The 22,059-nt window shown below is 39.8% G+C and overlaps 1 protein-coding gene across 2 annotated transcripts in view; it reads right to left on the reverse strand.

Moving 5' to 3' along the window:
- Positions 1–1,833: 1,833 nt before the first annotated feature.
- The window catches only part of LOC149834964 (WD40 repeat-containing protein HOS15-like), a 31,282-nt gene continuing 11,056 nt past the window's right edge, over positions 1,834–22,059 (reverse strand). Inside the window, exons 8-14 of one of the 2 annotated variants that reach the window (XM_090011623.1) lie at positions 4,713–4,871; positions 4,510–4,631; positions 3,704–3,778; positions 3,387–3,440; positions 3,201–3,274; positions 2,555–2,629; positions 1,834–2,434 (exon numbers count right to left, since the gene is read on the reverse strand). In XM_090011623.1, coding sequence (XP_089867749.1) covers positions 2,215–2,434; positions 2,555–2,629; positions 3,201–3,274; positions 3,387–3,440; positions 3,704–3,778; positions 4,510–4,631; positions 4,713–4,871 — 779 coding nt within the window. In that variant the 3' untranslated portion in view covers positions 1,834–2,214. Of the gene's footprint in view, positions 2,435–2,554; positions 2,630–3,200; positions 3,275–3,386; positions 3,441–3,703; positions 3,779–4,509; positions 4,872–22,059 lie in introns of both variants that reach the window. The other variant, XM_090011622.1, reaches the window with a different exon arrangement.

The following is a 22,059-nucleotide window of genomic DNA, read 5'->3' on the forward strand; positions in this document are numbered from 1 at the left end:
TGTATTTAGCTGTTTGGGATCTGACCCGTTTGCATCCCTAGACTTCTGCTCTCATGGTATCCACCATTGCCAAATGGGGCCCACAACTTTTGTAAAGCTATTAGTGCTCTCCATAACAAATGCCAAAACTATGTCCCATCATCTTCAACGTCATATTTTTTTTTGTCTATTTTTTTTAATATTTAAATAGAGAAACCACCCCCAAGATCGTAGACCTAACTTCCCTGGCTTTTTCTGCCATATGGTCAATGTCCCGACAGCGTAAAACTCCGTGGGCTGACCCCCTTAACCCCAGGGAGTCGCCATGCTTCAATTCTCCGTGTCTTTAGATGACTACAATAGCAGGAGTGTCGGTTTCTACAGCCAAAAAATGCCAGAAATAGAATTCCCTAGAAACACAAAATCCTTAAAACCCCTAAAACCACAAATTTTCTTTTCTGCTTTTTCATAATTTTTATGCAAAATCGTACGAAAAAGACATGTTGGCCTTTGTCATCGGACATTTCTTCATTATTGAACTGCCTTCTCATGAACTTTCCTGAATTTTAGTTATTTTTTATTTTCTTTTTATTTCACACGGCCAATTCTGATGAACGGCTTCCCTTTATACATCTGAAACATTTGCAAGCTAGTCCAATGTGGTCGCCCAAGTGTAACCCAACGTCCCAATTGTTTTCCTCATATCTGATCCGGATCCATATCCAATTCATACACGAGGCATACAACAAGGCTATGGATCAGGATATGACCTGGACTTCCATGACACAAGATCCCCCCCCAAAAAAACATCTCCATTGTTCTTTGTTTGGAATAAGCAAAATTGCTCACATTTTATGTTCAGGCCAGGCCGGGTCCAGGTATCTGCGTCAGTTTTCACAACGTTCTCCAAAACAGCAGCAGAAAACTGCTGTTTGAAGAAAATATGACAGAAAAAAAAACGCAAAACTAAATAAGAGCTTACCTTGACACGTGCTCTCTAAGGGCGTGTTTGATAAGCGGGACAAGCTCTAGCGGGAACAGACCAGTCCCTGCCCGGGTGTTGTCTCACGTATGATACGCAGGGCTAGCAGCGTCCTGTGGGACACTTTACAAAAAGTTAAGTCTAGGACAAATGCCAAGCATTCTGCCCACGTGGTGATTGTTCTGAAATGCAAACACACCCTAAACTTTTTAATATTTCCCATCTTAGATTGTTCTGTTTGCATCGCAGCACAAATGGCACGGGGCAGAACATGTGGTGCATCCCGTGCAGATGCTTTATAAAGTGTCGCATATGATGTGCTCTGTCCCCATCCTCGATGTCACATGCCTTGTGTGTCAAACGCAGGACAGAGCCCAGGAAGGGAACAGTCTGTCCCTATACGGGTGTGCCCCGCATATCAAACATGCTCTTATTGTCTTCTCTCCAGATTACCCGGGCGTAAGTCCGGGTAAGACAACTAGTGTTTTATTATGGTCCAATCTCAAATCATCTCATCTTGAGACTAGGCCCACCATCCACTCTAAAGGGAGAGAATAGCAACAAATATCACACGCATTCTCCAAACCAGTGGGTCGCCAGAATCAGGCTTGGATCCAGGGCCTGGGCACATATAATGGAGGAACCCAGCCAGGTTCAGGATGAATCTGGCCAGGACCAATTGAAAGAATAAAACAAAAAAGAAAGGACTCAGCCCTAAGCGTGTCAGGACCAGGCCACAGTATCAGGTCTTGGGCAGCACAGGCAGCACAAACTCAGCCCATCTTAGGTGGAGGTGGGTTATCGGACCCAACGGCCACCCTTTGAGAGAGAGAGAGAGTAGCATCAAATATCACCCGCACACAAGCAAGCGGTTTGGATTTCACCAGCTAATTTCCATACCTGAGCAGAAAGATAATAATACAGAGCCCTTACTAGTACCCTATACATACAGAGTCAACTCTAAGAGAAAATTGTCAAGACAAATATAAGGCCTTCAAGTAGCAACAACCTAAAAGCATAAAAGATATTAGCAACAGATTAGTCAATCCTTGAAACATGGTGGTTGGAATCGCACTATCGCTTGCTCAAAAGTATCATCCTCCACCCAGCTGTGCTTCAACAATGCCGTGCATTGCCGCGAATCGGGTTCATCCCACAGCTGTGAAAGCATTCAAGAATCCATCCTACCGCAACCCTTCGAGGTTGGCATAAATAATTTCCTACACCGATCGACAGTACCTGCAACTCCAAATTCACATTTTGAAGTCCAAGACACAGACAGTGTTGTTGGAAAAGCAGGCGGCAACCTTATCGCCTTCCCTGTTCCAGCACACCTCAAAGATGCCTCCGTTCCCTCGATACGTCTTCACAACCCTGCCATCTTTTACTGACCAGATGTGTAAACATTTATCCAATGATCCACTGGCTAAATACTCCCCATTCGGACTAAATGCAACGGAGTATACAGGATCTCTGTCATTTGCAAGTGAACAACAAGTCAACTATCACATGCTATCACAGCCCTGCAAATCATCATCATACATAAAAAAACAAAAACACAGAACAGAGAAGGTATTGGAAGGGGGAGAATACTTATGGGCATTCAAGCTGTACAAAAGACTTCCCCGCTCCACATCCCACAGCTTAATAGTCGAGTCAAAAGAAGCACTGAAATGACACAAGAACATTCAAGTAACACACATGAGCTTCTACAAATAATATCATATTAGCCCTTGAGCAGCTTTCGCAGCTGAAACGAAGCAATGGGATTGACATATCATAATTTTCATTTTTATTTTTCAGCACTGAACCAGGTTGTGTTAAGGTGGTCCAGAAAAAGGGTGTATAGCGCCACCCCCTCTATTCCCAGGAAAAACAGAAATGGAGAGAAAAAAATAATCATATTTTACTTAACGGCATCATCATAAAACTAAATGCAAGGGATATTTAAAAAAAAAAGAATTATAACAATCCAAACTAATTCTTTGGTATAGAAAACAACAGAAGGATGACAAGCGGCCATCTGCCTGATTCAGCTACTACTCTAATCCAGTGTTTCTGGGTGTTGGAATACATGCATGTCAGAGAGAAGGATGCAGCATGATAGAATGCATGCAATCTCAGAAAAAGAACCCAACACCTCATGGAAGATTGAGCACTTTATTTCATGCAGCACAGACAACTCAACCTTAACCAACCCATAAAGATAAAGAAAACTTGATCAAGAAAAGGCATTCACCTTGCTAACAGTAGCTGCTGATTTGGATTGTTAGTACCAGGTCCAGTAGGACTCCATCTTATAGTATATATCTCCTGCAAATATTTTATCGAATATTCAGAATATGGTACAAAAGTAACACAGAAGCCAACTTCATAGGTCATGCTTTACACAGGAAGAAATAAGAAAGTAAAACTTCTAAGAGACCTGTGTGTGTTCCTTCAAGTCGTGCAAACATTTGTCCTGCTTCATACTCCAAATCTGTAACCCATCATGATAAAGTTAGAAAATTCAAACTTCACAAGAATGATGCACGAAAAAAAAGGGTAGAACCAAGCCAAACCAACATAAAGGCATCATGATTAATTGTCATAATGTGCAAATACTTAAATAAGAATATCACCATTTTTTAGTAAATGAAATTACTGACAAACACTAAATTTGAGAACGCAATATTGAAAATGAATCTAAAAAGTAGATAGCAAAAAATTGCATGGAAGATCAGCTAAAACGGCTATAATCACCTTTGCTGATACATCATCAGAGCATGAAGCCAATAACGACCCAGTTGGATCCCATTTGATCGCATTCACTTCTCCCTGAGAAATAAAACAAATTTCAAGGATTTAGATCGATATAGATCAAAGATGCCGTATTGTTCATGTCTGAAACCCTGAAACCAGATCTGCCACACATGTTGACCCAGCTCACGACTTATCCAAGTTGACTTCACTACACCTGACTTCACTACACCATCCAAAAAAGGATGCCTCAGCCAGTCAACATTATGAATCGCCTTGGAGAAGAATGGCCAATTAAGTATCAGCTGAGAATTGGGGAATGCCAGCTCATATGACCCCTCAAGAGAATCTTTATAAATCACTTAACCAGTTGGAACTCATATGGCTTAAAGAAAGGCCTCCCTCAAATAATCCACCAATAGAAACTCATTAGAATTCTTTATAAATCATTTAACCAGAGAACAAGTGAAATTCCTTTCTACTATTATTGACATTCCAAATGGTGCTTTACTGGTTTTCCTTTATATTCACATTTTAACGGTATCATCACATTTCTTTATAAATCATGTTAACCAGAAAACAAATGAAGGCTTTTGTAACTTCATTTACTTGTTTCTATTGTTGGATTATCTGAGGGAGGCCTTTCCTTCAAGTTATTGAGTTTTCAAGACATGGGATTTCCATGATGAGTCTGAATCATGACGCTATCAAAGTCTACAATCAAGCTCCAAAACTCTAAGTTCCCTCTTGACAAATGATTGCAAGTATTCCCTAAAAAGAGCTAAATCTAATGGCTATAATGGACAAACCTGATGACCTGCGAAAGTTTTAACAGGACCATTCTCGCCGATCTTGCACACATATATCATATTATCCGTTGAGCAAGTGGCAAATGAAACATTGTTACGCCAATCGACATCAAGAGTTGGTGCTACAGCAATACACAGCAATGCAGTCATTATAATGGAGCTTAACATCACCTTATTTTGCAAAAATGAAGAAATGTGTTCACCTGAATGAAACTCAAATTGTTGCTTCCATTCTCCAGTTTTTACATCCCACACAATAGCAGTTTTATCAACACTCCCACTGAGGAGGCAATCACCCTTCTTGTTCCATTTCAGAGAAAAGATGGGCCCTTTATGTTTGTTTAAAGTATTCCTCAATTCTCCTGATCAAGATGCACATTTACAAATAAGATCCATAGTGAAAATAAAGATAGCAAACAGCATAAAACCTTTAAAAGCAATGCAGTAAATATTCTTGTTGCGAGTACAAGATGTTGTTAAAATATATGTATAAACATATATATATATATACAATACCCGATAGGGGTATTTTGGTCATTTTACATAGTTGTTTCTAGAAACAACTATTTTAATAGGTAGTTTATTTTTATCTTTTGTTTTTTTCTTTTCTTTTATTTTCAATATTTAATATGCAATGGGGGTCCCACATTATAGTCGTTGGGACCCCCCAACGGTCATAAATATGACCGTTGGGGGATCCCAACGACAACATGTGGGAGCCCCCAATGGCTCCCTTTTTCCCCACTCTCTTTGTGAATAGATAGGGGTGTTCTCCCCTTGTATTCTTAAGCTTGTGAGCTCTCATTCAATAAAGCTCTTTACTTTTTTATGTGTGTAGCCTTTTAAAGGCTTTTTATTTTGTCCCTTAGTGGACTTCTTTATTATCTCTCTCTTGTGCCTTTGTGCTTGTCCATTATTAGACATTGTGAATGCATTAACATTCTTGTATTACATTTTTGCATACTTCATTACATAATATCAAAGCCATACGGTTCTTGAAGTTGAAGTCGTGACAACGCTCTTGTCACGAAATGCTAATGAAAAGAAATAATATCTCAAAAAGACTAGCAAATGCACACACAAACAAATAGCCACTAATAGGCAAGATTACAACAAACCACAATGTGGCAAATGAGCAAAAAGCAGAGTTACCGAAAGCGCCTAGGCGTAAGGGGAAGAGCGCTTCCCCGATACGCGCTTCGGAAGCGCGAAGCGTCGCGCTTCCGAAATGCGTGGGGAAGTGTCCCCTTTTATGGGAAGCACACTTCTCTTTTATGGGAAGCACGCTTCTCTTTTATGGGAAACGTGCTTCCCCCTCGCTTCCCCATTTTTTCGCTTCTCCCTCGCTTCCTAGGTCGCTTCCGAGACGGTTCATAATTTTCTTCTAAGTGGTCTCACGCTTCCCCGCTTCCTAAATTTTTGAAAGTGCATTGCTTCCCGCTCCCGCTTCCCGTATCGCTTCCCGCTTCCTGCTTCCTCGACTGGTAACTCTGGCAAAAAGATAGAGGAGCTAGAAAAATGTATAGCATTCACTTAAGAATAGCTTCAAAGAAGCTTAAAATACAAAGGGGGATATCCCCTTATTTATACACAAGAGAGGACCTTGGAGGGGCTCTCATATGACCGTTGGAGGGTCCAACATTCATATATGAGCCCACTTACATGAAAAAAAGAAAAGAAAAAGAAAAATAAAAAGAAGAAAAAATATATTATATACAAGAATGTGTGAAAGTGTAAAAAAACACTTTTACCCCTAGTGAGTAAATATATATATAGAGAGAGAGAGAGACATACATATACATATAATATGTATAAATGTCTCTCTATCTATGTCACATGGGTGCGGGTGCGGGGATTCGGCACTTCCAAAAAACCCGGGTGCGGGGGTGCGGCAGGGGCAAAAATGTAAAATATATATAAGGGGGGTTCGGGGGTTCCCCCGCCGCAGGTCCCGCTGCGCGGTCAGCGGGCGGGAGTCCAGGGGGGGTCGTCCCTGACGGTGGGTTATAGGGGGGCAGCGCCCCCCCCCCCCCCCCCAACCCCAAGATTTTTTTTTTAAAATTCCGCAGCCCATTTCATAGGGCAAACTTTTAAAAAAAAAATCCAGAAAAATGGACTGAAATGACCCTAGGTGCGGTCAACGCACCCAGGGTCGGGTTGACCGCACCCGCATCGAGTCGACGTGGGTGCGACACCCTGCTAGCCGAATCCCTGTGACATAGCTCTCTATATATGTAAATAGATATATACATATACTATAATTTAACACCCCCCCCCCCTCAAACACATGGTGAGATCAGCGAGAGTTTGCTGAGGAAAAATTAGAAGCGTGGCGAGGGCAAGGCTTTGGTGAAGAAGTCTGCAAGCTGGTACTCGGAAGTAACATAGGGTAGTTGAATGATACCCCGAAGATATTCATCTCAAACATAATGGCAATCCATCTCTATGTGCTTAGTTAATTCATGGAAGGTGTGGTTGCTAGCAACGTAAATATCACTCTTGTCACAACACAACTTCAAAGGAGTAGATAAGAAGACGCCCATATCTTTAAGCAAACTTCTTAACCAGGCAAGCTCAGTAGTAGTGGTAGCTATCGCCCGATACTCTGCCTCCGTGGAAGAGAGAGAAAATGTTTTTTGCTTCTTACATCTCCAAGAAAATAGTGACTCCCCAAGAAAAATGCAATATCCTGTTGTAGAAATACGATCATCAGGGTTGCCCCCCAATCAGAGTCAGTATAAGCAAGTAAATTAAGAGATAAAGAGGAGGATAAAAATAGTCATTTTGTTACTCTGCCCTTCAAATATCTGATAATTCCCATACCTGCTGCCATATGAATTGAAGTAGGAGCGGCCTGGAATTGAATTGCACTGTGAATATCATGAGTAATATCTAGTCTGGTGACAGATAAATAAGTTAGAGAACCAATCAGTTGACGATAAAGAGTGGGATCTGCTAAAGGAGTTTCATCATTGGCTCGCATCTTGGCGTTGATTATTTCTAGAGTCTTTACTTTTTTGTCGTCAGTTAACCCAGACCGAGCAATAATGTCTAATGTAAGCTTCGTCTAAGAAATAACATGCCCTCTAGGAGAGTATGCAACCTCAATCCCTAAAAAATATCTTAGAAAACCAAGATCAGACATATCAAAATTATCTTTTAAAATAGTTTTAATAAGCTCAATCACCGTTTTATCATTGCCAGTGATTATCATATCATCTACATATAACAATAATATTGTTATGTGCTCTCCTGTAGTCTTAACAAATAAAGCAGTATCAGTATAGCAAAAAGAAAAATCATTAGCAAGAACAACTTTACTAAATAAATCATACCAAGCTTTTGTAGCTTGTTTAAGGCCATAAAGAGCTTTGTTAAGTTTTAGAGTATTCCCTTTACCAATCTCAAGACCCGACGGAGGATCCATAAACACTTCTTCACATAGATTTATATTTAAAAAAATATTTTTAACATTAAGTTGATAAATAGGCCATTGTTTAATAGATGCTAAAGCGATCAAAGTTCGCACACTAGTCATCCTAGCTACCAGAGCAAAAGTTTCTTCATAATCAATCGCATATTCTTGGGTGTATTCTTTAGCAACTAACCTAGCTTTGTATCTTTCTAGAGTTTCATTACTCTTACTTTTGACCTTATATACCTATCTACACCCAATAGCATTTTTACCTAAGAGTTGGCTTACCATGGTCCAAGTGTTTGCTTTGTTAAATGCTTCTAACTCAACTTTCATACCTTCAATCCAATGTGGGTGTTTCTTAGCTTCTTTAAACGTGGAAGGCTAATAATAGGAATGTATCATCATGAGACAAGTTCTATATGTAGGAGAAAATTAGTCATATGACACGAATTTTTGTGGATATCTAATATTTCGAGAGGATCTCCTAAGTTGGTTTTCTTCATCTTGTTCTTCTAAAGAGAAATCTTGAGAATATCTTTCAAAAGCATTTTGATATTCATTTCCCTCACGCTGAGTATAAACATTAATATCATTAAGACTCTCATTGTGAGTGTCACGGGCTTACTTTTTTCAATAAACCAGTGCGGCGTGACGGTCCTTTCTTACCATCGCAAGCCTTTCTACCGCTCTATCACAATTATAGAATGTTTCGCAAACCCGCGACGCGCCAAGCTGCCCAAGCTGGTTAGCCTAACGACCAAAGGTCGCGTACCAACACATTTTCATGTGCTGAATCATTTTCATTAACCCTACGCACCACCCCGTGCGCAACTGCCTAGCCGAAGCTGATCAAGCGCATTTTCAAATGCGCATTCCATATAGTCCATGTCGCTTAGTGCATAACTGTCCCATATCAGCTATCACTTCCGAAAGAAGCACAAACTTTGCCTTAGCCTTGCGTGTCATAAAGCGTATTGCAGCTCCATGTGCACAACATAACAAAACCTCATCACTGAAGAAACAAGACCTTTCAGCCACCAGTCCAAAGACCAATTGAAAATTGAACACCATAGCAAAGAACATCACCCAAACTCATTCGTCGACGCCTAGGCATTCACTTGCCTAGCCACGAGTCACCATACTCGATTGGAATCACCTAATATGATCCCTGTGAAATTAGCCCTAACAAAACCTCATCACTGAAGAAACAAGACCTTTCAGCCACCAGTCCAAAGACCAATTGAAAATTGAACACCATAGCAAAGAACATCACCCAAACTCATTCGTCGACGCCTAGGCATTCACTTGCCTAGCCACGAGTCACCATACTCGATTGGAATCACCTAATATGATCCCTGTGAAATTAGCCCTAACCCACACGCACCCCGTGCATCCGACCGCTATGCGTGGGACACTCTTGCAAGCCGAGAGGTCCTTAACCAAATCTCCAAAAGCAACATCCTCTGATCCGTTGGCACTGCTTAACCAAACAACGCTCCACGTCTGTGCCACCACACAACGATGCACTAACGACGATATCGATGCCTATCGCGTGTCGTACTACCACCGCACATCACCGATCAAGTGAACACATATCGTGTGTTCCTACACTCGATGCATTTTCCACTCAGTAGAGCTCTGCACTGCATGTGTCCTATTCCGAAAAATCGGCCTAGGACATTCTCCCCCACCCAAAATCATTGTCGTCCTCGACAATGTTGGTGTAGGTAAGAACACAGTCTTCACTGATATGTTAGTTTTCCTTTATACTTATCTTTGGTTTACTCTTTTTCTTCAGCCTACTCAACCTGTTCTGGATTACATCCACCATCGTCGCAATTTTTAACACGTCAAGTCCCATTCCTTAACGCGTCTCTGATCACTTAGACAGCGGTCTTCTGCTCTATCAACATCGAGCATTTTCTGCTCGTAAGACCCCAGTGCAGTCTCAAACACAAACGGGTCATCCTCGCCCGCACGACAAACTTTTTGTCTTTATGCTAATGGCTAGGGTGCCTTCCAACCCCAGCAACGGCAATTCCAAGCCCTTCGTGGTCCTTGCAGAGAAAGACGACCATCAATGCGTGTCGCTAGGACATCAACTCCCTTAAGCACCAACTTGCGGTTTTCCAACTGTCCAAACTAGTCCTCAAGTGAAAGACGCCTTCTTGCGTATCACCCCAAAGTGGTCCTTCAAAGTGTCTTCCTGGACACTCATCCTCATATGGGCACCTTTGGCTCAACGCTGGAACTCCCCTCCCGAAGTCAGCATGTTGTAACTCTCTCTCAGAGTCAGCAAAATGTTCTCGCAGAAACCAACGAGCCACAAACAACTTTTTTTGCACACACAATCCATTGAGGATCTGCCAACTCAAGGGATCAAAACAACAAGCATTCTGCTCAACGTGGGTACTCTGCTAACCCATAATCTTAGGAGAGAATTTAGAAGTTTAATTGAGTATCTCATACCCAAAGATGCAAATCCATCCAGCTAAATCCAACGTGCATTCCCTGAATGCACAAGGCAAATGTCATGCTCCACCTGTGAGCCTAACGCATAACCGATAGGAATCTTTAGCTTATCTACGTTCCCTTAGCCAACTGAACAACAACCTTACACTTCTGCTTATCATCGACAAGATGTCTCATACCATCCTGCCAACGTCTTGCTTTTGTGCTTGGTCAACCAAACTTCAGCTGCGCAAAATTACGTAACCAAGATAAACCATCATTGTCCTCTTCAGTGTCGCACACAATGAAGGACAAGGTCTCCGTGAATCTTTTTGCTCTAATGTCAATTTATCACGGGCTTACTTTTTTTAATAAGTCAGTGGTGCGACGGTTCTTCCTTACCGCCGCAAGCCTTTTTATTGCTCTATCACGGTTATAGAATGTTTCGCAAACCCACGACGCGACAAGCTACCCAAACTGGTCAGCCTAACGGCCAAAGGCTGCGTACCAACACCTTTCCATGTGCTGAATCATTTTCATTGGCCCTACGCACCACCCCATGCGCAACTGCCTAGCGGAAGCTGATCAAGCGCATTTTCAAATGTGCATTCCGTGTAGTCAATGCCGCTTAGTGCATAACTGTCCCATACCAGCAATCACTTCTGAAAGAGGCACAAACTTTGCCTTAGCCTTGAATGCCATGAAACATATTGCAGCTTCATGCGCACGACATAGCAAAACCTCGCCACTAAAAGAACAAGACCTTGCGGCCCCAGTCCAAAGACCAGTTGATGATTGAACACCATAGCAAAGAGCACCACCCAGACTCATTCGTCGGCGCCTAGGCATTCACTCGCCTAGCCCCGAGTCACCATACTCGGTTGGAATCACCTAATGTGATCCCTATGAAATTAGCCCTAACCCACACGTACTCCCGTGTGTCGAACCGCTACGCGTGGGACACCCTTGCAAGCTGAGAGGTCCTTAACCAAATCTCCAAAGACAACATCCTCTGATTCGCTGGCACTGCTTAACCAAACAACGCTCCACGTCTGTGCCACCATACATCGATGTACTAATGACGATATTGATGCCTATTGCGTGTCGTTCTACCACCGCACATCACCGATCAAGCGAACACATATCACGCGTTCCTACACTCAATGCATTTTTCACTCAGTAGAGCTCCGCACTGCAGGTGTCCTATTCTGAAAGATCGGTCTGAGATATTATCACCGACCCAAAACCATTGTCGTCCTCGACAATGTTGGTATAGGTAAGAACACAGTCTTTACTGATACGTTAGTTTCCCTTTGTACTTATCTTTGGTTTACTCTTTTTCTTCAGCCTACTCAACTTGTTCTAGATTACATCCACCATCGTCGCAACTTTTAACACGACAAGTCTCATTCTTTAACGCGCCTCCGATCACTTAGACAGCGATCTTCTGTTTTATCAACATTGAGCATTCTCTGCTCATGAGACCCCAGTTCAGTCTCAAACACAAACGGGTCATCCTCGCCCGCCCGACAAACTTGTCGTCTTTATGCTCATGGCTACAGTGCATTCCAACCCCAGTAAGGGCAATTCCAAGCCCTTCATGGTCCTTATAGAGAAAGACGATCACCAATGTGCTGGGACATCAACTCTCTTAAGCACCAACTTGCGGTTTTTCAACAGTCCAAACTAGTCCTCAAGTGGAGGACGCCTTCTTGCGTATCACCCCAAAGTGGTCCTTCAAAGCGTCTTCTTGGGCACTAGTCCTCACATGGGCACCTTTGGCCCAACGTTGAAACTCCCCTCCCGAAGCCAGCATGATGTAACTCTCTCTTAGAGTCAGCAAAACGTTTCCGCAGGAACCAACGAGCCACGAACAACTTTTTCTGCACACACAATCCATTGAGGATCTGCCAACTCAAGGAATCAAAACAACAAGTATTCTACTCAACGTAGGCACTCCGCTAACCCATAATCTTAGAAGAGAATTTAGAAGTTTAATTGAGTCTCTCGTAACCAAAGGTGCAAATTCATCCAACCAAATCCAATGTGCATTCCCTGCATGCACAAGGCAAACGTCACGCTCCACCTGTGAGCCTAACGCATAACTGGTAGGAATCTTTGGCTTATCTATGTTTCCTTAGCCAACTTAACAACAACCTTACACTTCTGCTTATCATCGATAAGATGTCTCATACCATCCTGCCAACATCCTGCGTGCACAAAATTACGTAACCAAGATAAACCATCATTGTCATTTTCAGTGTCGCACACAATGAAGGATAAGGTCTCCGTGAATCTTTTTGCTTTGATGCCAATTTATCACAGACTTACTTTTTCCAATAAGCCAGTGCGGCGCGACGGTCCTTCCTTACCACCGCAAGCCTTTCTATTGCTCTGTCATGGTTATAGAAGGTTTCGCAAACCCGCGATGCACCAAGCTGCCAAAACTGGTTAGACTAACGGCCAAAGGTCGGGTACCAACACATTTCCATGTGCTGAATCATTTTCATTGGCCCTGTGCACCACCCTGTGCACAACTGCCTAGTGAAAGCTGATCAAACGCATTTCCAAATGCGCATTTCATGTAGCCCATGTCGCTTAGTGCATAGTCGTCTCATACCAGCTATCATTTCCGAAAGAGGCACAAACTTTGCCTTAGCATTGCGTGCCATGAAGCGTATTGCAGCCCCATGCGCACGACATAGCAAAACCTCGCCACCGAAAGGAACAAGACCTTGCGGCCCTCGGTCCAAAGACCAGTTGATGATTAAACACCATAACGAAGAGTACCACCCAGACTCATTCGTCGGTGCCTAGGCATTCACTCGCCTAGCCCCAAGTCACCATACTCGGTTGAAATCACCTAATGTGATCCCTATGGGAATTAGCCCTAACCCACACGCATCCCTGTGCGTCCAACCACTACGCGTGGGACACTCTTGCAAGCTGAGAGGTCCTTAACCAAATCTCCAAAGGCAACATCCTCTGATCCGCTGGCACTGCTTAACCAAACAACGTTCCACGCCTGTGCCACCACACAGTGATGCACTAACGACGATACCGATGTCTATCGCATGTCGTGCTACTATCGCATGTCACCGATCAAGCAAACACATACCGCATGTTCCTACACTCGATGCATTTTTCACTCAGTAGAGCTCCACACTGCACATGTCCTATTCCAAAAGATCGGCCCAAGACAATGAGAATCATCAATAATATGTTACACATCATCAATGTGACGTGAAGTATCATTACAAGAATTGTCACAAATTAAATCATTTTGAGACTTAGTTCTAGGTACTAAGTCAAATAGGAATGAGTAATCAATATCTTTTTTAGGTGTGTGAATTTCAAAACCATTTTGTTCTTCAAGAAAAGTTACATTTCTTGAGACATAAAGTTTATTGTTTTGTATATCATAACACCTATAACCCTTTTGATTTTCACTATAACCAAAGAAAGTACATTCAAGAGCTTTTGGTGATAATTTATCTTGTCCTTTAAAGAGAACAAAGCATTTACATCCGAAAATTCTTAGTCTTTTCTAATTTGGAGATATTTTAAATAATTTTTCAAAAGGGAAGACATTTTTTAAAGAAAACGAAGGCATACGGTTTATAAAGATAAGTTTCGGTAAGAATAGCTTCGGCCCAAAAAAATTTAGGAACATTTTTAAAAACAAGAAGAGTTTTTGTTGTTTCAATTAGATGTCGATGTGTTCTTTCAGCTAGACCATTTTGTTGAGGAGTTTTAGGACAAGATCTTTGGTGTATAATTTCATTTAGTTTAAGGTAGTTTTGAAATTCTTTTGTTTGAAATTAATTTTGAATAAGAACATGAAATTCCTTAAAATTAGAGAAAACATTGGATTTGTTCTTAATAAAATACACTCATGTTTATCTAGTAAAGTCATCAATGAAAATAACATAGTAAGAATACCCTCCTTTAGACATAACGGGTGCAAGTCTCCATACATCGAAATGCACAAGTTCAAACGATCTTTTTGAAATAAAGTTACTATGTGAATACGAAAGCGAATGTATTTTGACAAGTATGCAATCATTGCAAGTAAATGTTTTTCATTACAAGATTTTTTCAAAAAAGAAAAAAAATACAAACTTAAAAATACTAGGATGTTCACGCCTCTTGTGTCAAGTCTCAATATCTTTGGATTGAACATGATTACAAAAAGATTTAGATGGCAAAGACAAAAAATCCATATAGTATAGGTCTCCTCTTCTATGACCTTGCCCAATCTGCTTCTCGGACCGGAGATCCTGCATATAGCAATGGGTAGGTGAAAAAGGGACACTACATCCAAAAACAGTGATTTGAGAGACTGAAAAAAGATTTAAGTTAAGTTTTGGAATAATTCTTATTTTTGAAGCCCAAAACTCCTTGTTTTGGTCATAAACTTTTTCAAGGTTTTCAATTCCTTCAACATCTAGAGATGTTCCATCGGCAATGGAAACAAAAGATTTAAAGGTACTGAGACTTGGTTTTGATAAAAGAGATGCATTCGGAGTCATATGTAAAGAGGCACCCGAATCAAGAATCCAAGAGGACATACCTAGGATGGTAGAAGAATTCATCCTCGTGAATTGTTAGAGTTTCGGTAAGATGTGTAATAGTCTTTTATATCTCCATCTTTCTTAAAATCTTCACTTAATTGTTCGGAGTCTCTCAAACGAAAGCCACCCTTTTTTAAGCTTAGGACAATCCAACCGAATATGGCTTGATTCATTACAATGGTGACATACAATTTTTCTTCCACCTCCATTATTATTTTTCAAAAAATAAGGTGGCTTATATGGCCTAACATTGTTTCCCGATCTTGATACCGCATGAACTTCATCAATATCCTTTTTCAAGGCCAAGCGGGTTTCTTCTTGGCACAAATCGGCTAAAATTTCACTAAGAGGAGTAGAAGCCTTATAAAGAAGGGACCCTCTTAGTTGTTCAAGCTCGAAACGAAGCCCATGAATAAATTGGAATTCTCTTTCCATTTGTTCTTGCCTCATGGCAATACCATTACCTTCACATTGTGGTTCGAAAAGGGCAAGTTCATCCCATAATGAGGATAGGGCACTATAATAGTTCCTAATACTCATGTCTCCTTGCTTAGTTTCTCTTACTTTTTCTTGTAAAAAGAAGTGTCTAGCAAGATCACGTTGGGTGTACATACCTTTCATGAAAAACCAAACTTCATTAGCTTTCTTGAATTTAGCAAGATTGGCACATATTTCATTATTCATGAACCATGCCAATATCTTGGCATACTTGCTTTTCCAATCTTTCATTTTTTATTGATATTCTTGAATAGCATTGGCCTTGTCTTCTTCATTTAAAGTCTTCTCTCCATTGCCTTCATTCTTTGTAAGTTTCAATTGTGGTTCCGAAATGATTTCACACACGTAACCCTAAAATTTTTTACCTTTGAGATTATTTTTCATGGCGGCCGCCCACATACGATAATTTGTCCCATTCAATTTGAATGAGAGACCTATTTTTGAATCCTTGTCCGCCATCTTTGGAGAAGATCAATGATGAGCAAAAGAGTGATACAATTATCTTCAAATATGAGCAAGAGGAGAGCCAATGATGCTTTCACAACCAAGGCTCTGATACCATGTCACAAAATGCTAATGATAAAAAATAATGTCTCAAAGAGACTAGCAAATGCATACACAAACAAATAGCCACTAATGGGCAAGATTACGACAAACCACAACGTGGCAAATGAGCAAAAAGAGAGAGGAAAGAGAGAGGAGCTAGAAAAATGTATAGCACACTTAAGAATAGCTTCAAAGAAGCTTGAAATACAAAGGGGGATATCCCTTTATTTATACACAAGAGAGGACCGGAGAGGGGCTCTCATATGAATGTAGGAGCTCTTCCAACGGGTCCAAAGTTCATATGTGGGCCCACTTACATGAGAAAAAAAAAAGAAAAAGAAGAAAAGGAAAAGGAAAAAAAACAAAAAAAGGCAAAAAATATTTTATACAAGAATGCGTGAAAGTGTAAAAAGACACTTTTACCCCTAATGAGTTTATATATATATATATATATATATATATATATATATATATATATATATATATATATATATATATATATATATATATTTCATATCTAGAGAGACATACATACATTATATACATATATATGTGTGTGTATAAATGTCTCTCTATATATGTAAATAGATATATACATATACTATAATTTAACAGCTCTCTCTCTTCTCTTTTGTCCGTAATATGGAATCCAAGATTGATCTCTCCTTCAAGCTTGATCATGCATAATTTTTATAGGTTTACATGCATAATTACGTGTGAAAAATGGTTAAAAATACTTGTTTACTAGAAGTTTTAGTGATTTTAATCAATTAGTAAATTGAGCAAATTAGAGTCCGCTTTGAGTTTTTTTTTAGCAAAATTAAATAAGTTTTTAGGAAATATTTTTAGAAAAGGGAGTCTTTTGAAATTTTAAAAAACCTTGTGGACACTTTTTGAAATTTTTTCTTAAAAATCTGATTAACCCTAACCTTGTATTATAAATAATAGCATTGAGAGAGAGGAGGCGTCTTTCCCACCTTGAAGCCCATGTCTCCCCCCCCCCTCTCTCTCTCTACCGGTTCCTCTTCCCCTCTCTCATCTACCTTCTTCCTCTTTCTCTACTTTCTTCTAGCCTCTTCTTCGCCGGTGGATCTCTCTCTTTCGTCGAAGAGGTGGGTGTGACAAGCGGTAAGGCCACTTCTTCTTCTCAACCCGTCTGTCAAAGACAAACCGCGAGGTAAGTCTCTTCTCCCTCAGTTCTTTAGTTTTTCACATTTAGTTTAAATCTATATTATTGCATCGAATATATAAAATCATGTATTAGCATTGCATATAGTGTAGGGTATTTTCTGCAATTTTATTGCATGTAGAATAGCGTAAATTTTATTTCAAGCATCGTATATTTAGTTTTTCTTTCATAGTGTAAGTCGTTTTAATTTTTTTTAATACACGTTGTTGGGGGTTTGACTTGCGTGAGAGCAGGATCAGAACTGTCAGTGTTGACAGATCTGGTCGCTCAATTGAGTGATGCTATACTGATCCGATCGGATCCTGATCACATCCGAATAGGCACAACAGCCTTCTTTTATCTAGCATTGAGCGAGTTCGGTGGATCTATGCATACAAGACACTGCATATTAATTTTTTTATCAGATCCATTGCCACGGCAGAGTTGATCAAGCATATAAAAAACGTAGATTGGCTGGGCCTGGGCTGAAATGTGTGATTTTTAAAGCACGCACACCAGCGTGATTTTAGATCACAAGTCCAGTCTGTTTACGCAGTTTTCATGAGCCAGAGTCGTTGATCAAGATTCAGATAAGACCCGAAAAAGCTATATCGATTTTTATATGCTGTTTTTTTTAGCAAATCAAAAGCAAACTCCACCTCTTTTGTATCACGTCTAGCGTGAGCTGCAGATCACAATCCTCATTCGACCAGATCAACCGGCACTCTTAGCAGATCGTTCATTCAGCAGAGCATGCACACACTCCACGTTATCAGAGTCATTCACGCTGATCACGATTTTTTTTAGAACCTGCAGCATGTGTGTTTTGTTTATTTAGGCTGTCTCAAAAAGTTTTAGTTCTATTAGTTGAATCTTTCATTGCAGTCTAGACTAGGTTTTTGGTTTTCTTTGCGTAGTTAGATTGTCTTACATTCTTTACTCGTTAGTTAGTTAGTGAGATTGTTCCAATAAATTGTCCTGTAGTTAGTTAGTAGTTTAATACCTCTTAGTTTAGTAGATGGATTCTTTTGGTTCATTACATAGTTAGTAGTTAATTTATTTTTATAGTTGTTATAGTTAGAATTGATTTAATTTATTCTTTGCAACTAACTTTAATTGTGCTAGAAATTGCATCCTTTTTGTTTTCCTTGTTTTGAGTTTTCTTTTTTTTTGTGTTTTGCAGGAGGGTTCCATTTGAAAGATAAGAGCGCGCTAGCGAATGGTCGTACACGCTTTACGAAAAGAAGGCTAGATCGCGAGAAAAAGAAGCCCCGCAGATTTTTCCCTTTCTTTATTTTTATTTTTCTTAGGGCCAGAAGGTCATTTTAATTAATTGAGTTGTAATAAGGCCTTTTTATTCTTTGAGCCCTCTGCAGAGAGTAACTCCTGTAATTAGTTAATTATTCTTTTTCTTTTCTTGAAAGGCAACAAAGTTCGTCTTTGTGTGGGGTACAAAAGTGATTAAACCTGTTCTTTGAGTTCGACCCGGACTTCATCACTAGTGTGAGCCAGTTTTTATAATTTGATGCACGGTTTACACGGGCACTTTTATTAAAAAATATCTTTTAAAAATACTTTATTGAAAAAGAAGCATCAAAGCTCAATGGTAAGAATTACATAATGTGGGCTTCCGCAATGGAGAATAATCTCAAAGAAAAAAAAAACTTTGGGGTTACGTAATGGGTTCTATTCTCGAACCTCAACTAGAGTTCACCAAGATAGAAGGAGGTCAAGAGAAAGCTCTTTAGAGAGATGCTCGCCTCAAGGCCATCGAAGAACATCAAAAAAGGATGAAAGATTGAAAGAGCAATCATGCAAAGATCCTTGCATGGTTCATGAACAATGTAGAACTCAAGGTATGTGCTATCATTGCCAAATTTCGTAAAGCCAATGAGGCTTGGTTATTTATGAAAGGTATGTATACCCAAAAAGATCTTGTAAAAGCATGTTTTTTGCAAGAAAAAGTAAGAACCACCAAACAAGGTGATTTAAGCATTCAAGATTATTATAGTGCTTTAAATCCTTTATGGGATGAATTAACACTCTTAGAGCCTAAAGTAAGTTGTCATTAAGGAAGTGAAACTTAGGCAAAAGCAAATGAAACAAGAAAGGTTTTTTCAATTTCTATTTGGGCTTCATCCCGAGTTTGAACAAGTTAGATCCTCCCTTCTACATAAATTTACTCTTCCACCTTTGAAGGATGCCATTGCCAAAATTATTCAAGAAGAAACTTGACTTGACATGAATAAGAGTGTTGATGAGGTCTTAGCCATATCTAAATCCGGCAACAATGTTATAACATATAAGCCTCGACATTTTGGGAGGCAAGGTAACTATACCAACAATAATAATTATGGTAGAGGTAGAAAGATGATCGTTTGTCATTATTGTAATGAGTCGGGTCACATTAAACATGCTTGCCCAAAATTGAATGGAACTTTCAAGTATAAGGTTGCTTTCGTTGAAGAATCAACTACCAAAAATGAAGATGAAGGCAAGAGTAGAGATCTTAAAGATACACTTGAATAAATTTTCATGGCTCTTCAACAAATCCTCAAAGCTACCTCCTCTACCTTGGGTGTCGTCATTGCCTCTACACCACCACCTGATACATATTCTTGGATTTTAGATTCGAGAGCATCATTTCATATCTTCATGAAAATGCTTTAACCGATGTATGCACCAATTCAAAAATATTTTGTGTCTCTACGGTCGCTAGAACTTTTTTAAAAATAAAAAGTATAGGAACACTAGATCCCAAAAATTCTCAAAAAATTGTCTTAAAAGTAAGAGTTGTTCTAAAACTAAACTTAAATCTTTTTTCGGTTTCTCAAATTGCCGACCATGAATGTGAAATATCTTTCTCATCTAATGGGTGCTTTGTGCAGGATCTCCAGTCCGGGAAGCGGATTGGGTAAGGCCATAGGAAGGGAGACATTTACTTTATGGATTATTTGACTCTTCCTTTCAACTCATTTTGTGCATATGTCCAAAACAAGAGCATTGAAACTTGACATAAAAGACTTAGACATCCAAGTTACTCAAAAATGTATCTTTTTCCTTTTGGGAACAAATTTTGTAAAGAAAAAGATATGAATTGCAAAGATTGTATTCTTGGAAAAATGAAATCTATTTCATTTTCAACTAGAACCTTTGTTTCAATAACACCTTTTGAATTTGTGCACCCGGATGTATGGGGTCCATATCCGGTTTTGTCTAAGGGTGGTTATTCATATTATGTAACATTCATTGATGACTTTACTAGGTATGTATGGATCTATTTTCTTAATTTTAAATCGGAAGTTTTCTCCTTTTTTAAAGAGTTTTGCATAAAAGTTAAAAATCAATTTCAAAGAAATATATCTATTCTTAGATCCGATTCGAGTGGAGAATATCTATCTAATACAACAACAACAACAACAACTACGCCTTCATCCCAAAACAATTGGGGTCAGCGATATGAACCAAAAAAGAAATTCATTTTGGGTCTTCCACATGAATCATATTCCTCCAATCATTTCTATCCAACGCCATGTCCTCGGTGAGGTTCAAAGCATTCATATCCTTTCCTATCATCTCCATCCAAGTCTTCCTAGGCCTACCCCGACCTCTTTTAACTAATATATTTTCCCATTTCTCCAACCTTCTAACTGGAGCATCATTAGGCCTTCGCCGAATATGTCCAAACCACCGTAAACGATTCTCTCGCATCTTATTTTCAATGGGTGCAACACCTACCTTCTTACGTATCTCTTCGTTCCGAATCTTATCTTTTATTGTATTTCCACACATCCATCTAAGCATCCGCATCTCAGCTACACTCATTTTTTGAATATGATGTCTCTTGGCAGCCCAACATTCCGTACCATATAGTAAAGCGGGTCTAATAGTCGTCCTATAAAACTTTCCCTTCAACCGCAATGGCATTCTACGATCGCACAGCACTCCAGTAGCACTTTTCCATTTCATCCACCCAACCTTTATCCTATGATTTACATCTCCATCAATTTCTCCATACTTTTGAATGATGGATCCCAAATATTTGAAATAATCATTCACCGGTATATCTTGCTCACCAAGCTTCACTACACTCCCATCCCTACTTCGTTGCTTACTAAACCGACATTCCATATATTCAGTCTTACTCTTACTCAACTTAAAACCTCTAGCTTCCAATGTCTGTCTCCATAATTCTAACTTAGCATTAACCCCAGCTCTAGACTCATCAATCAAAACAATATCATCAGCAAACAACATACACCACGGTACATTTTCTTGAATTGATCTCGTAAGCTCATCCATCACTATCGCAAATAGGAAAGGGCTTAAAGCAGATCCTTGATGTAACCCAACCGTTATCGGAAAATTGGTTGTCACCCCTCCACAAGTGCGGACATTGGTTACTACTCCTTCATACATATCTTTAATTATACTAATGTACTTGAGAGAAACACCTTTCTTCATCATTGTCCACCAGAGAACGTCCCTAGGTACTCTATCGTATGCCTTCTCTAAATCAATAAAAACCATATGCAAATCTTTGTTCCTCTCTCTATATCTTTCAATAAGTTGTCTAAGAAGATGTATAGCTTCCATAGTTGATCTTCCAGGCATAAAACCAAATTGATTCTCCGATATCATGACAACCTTCCTCAACCTAGACTCAATCACCCTCTCCCAAAGTTTCATAGTATGACTCATGAGTTTTATACCACGATAGTTTGTGCAATCTTGTATATCACCCTTATTCTTATATAAAGGCACCAAAGTACTCTTCCTCCACTCATTAGGCATCTTATTTGTTCGCCAAATCAAGTTAAAAAGATTTGTCAACCATTCTAAACCTTTCTCTCCCAAGCATTTCCAAGCCTCGATAGGTATACCATCTGGGCCAA

This window comes from Nuphar pumila, chromosome 6 (assembly GCF_984573655.1).
Source record: "Nuphar pumila chromosome 6, dmNupPumi1.hap1.1, whole genome shotgun sequence".
NCBI classification, from domain to species: Eukaryota; Viridiplantae; Streptophyta; class Magnoliopsida; order Nymphaeales; family Nymphaeaceae; genus Nuphar; species Nuphar pumila.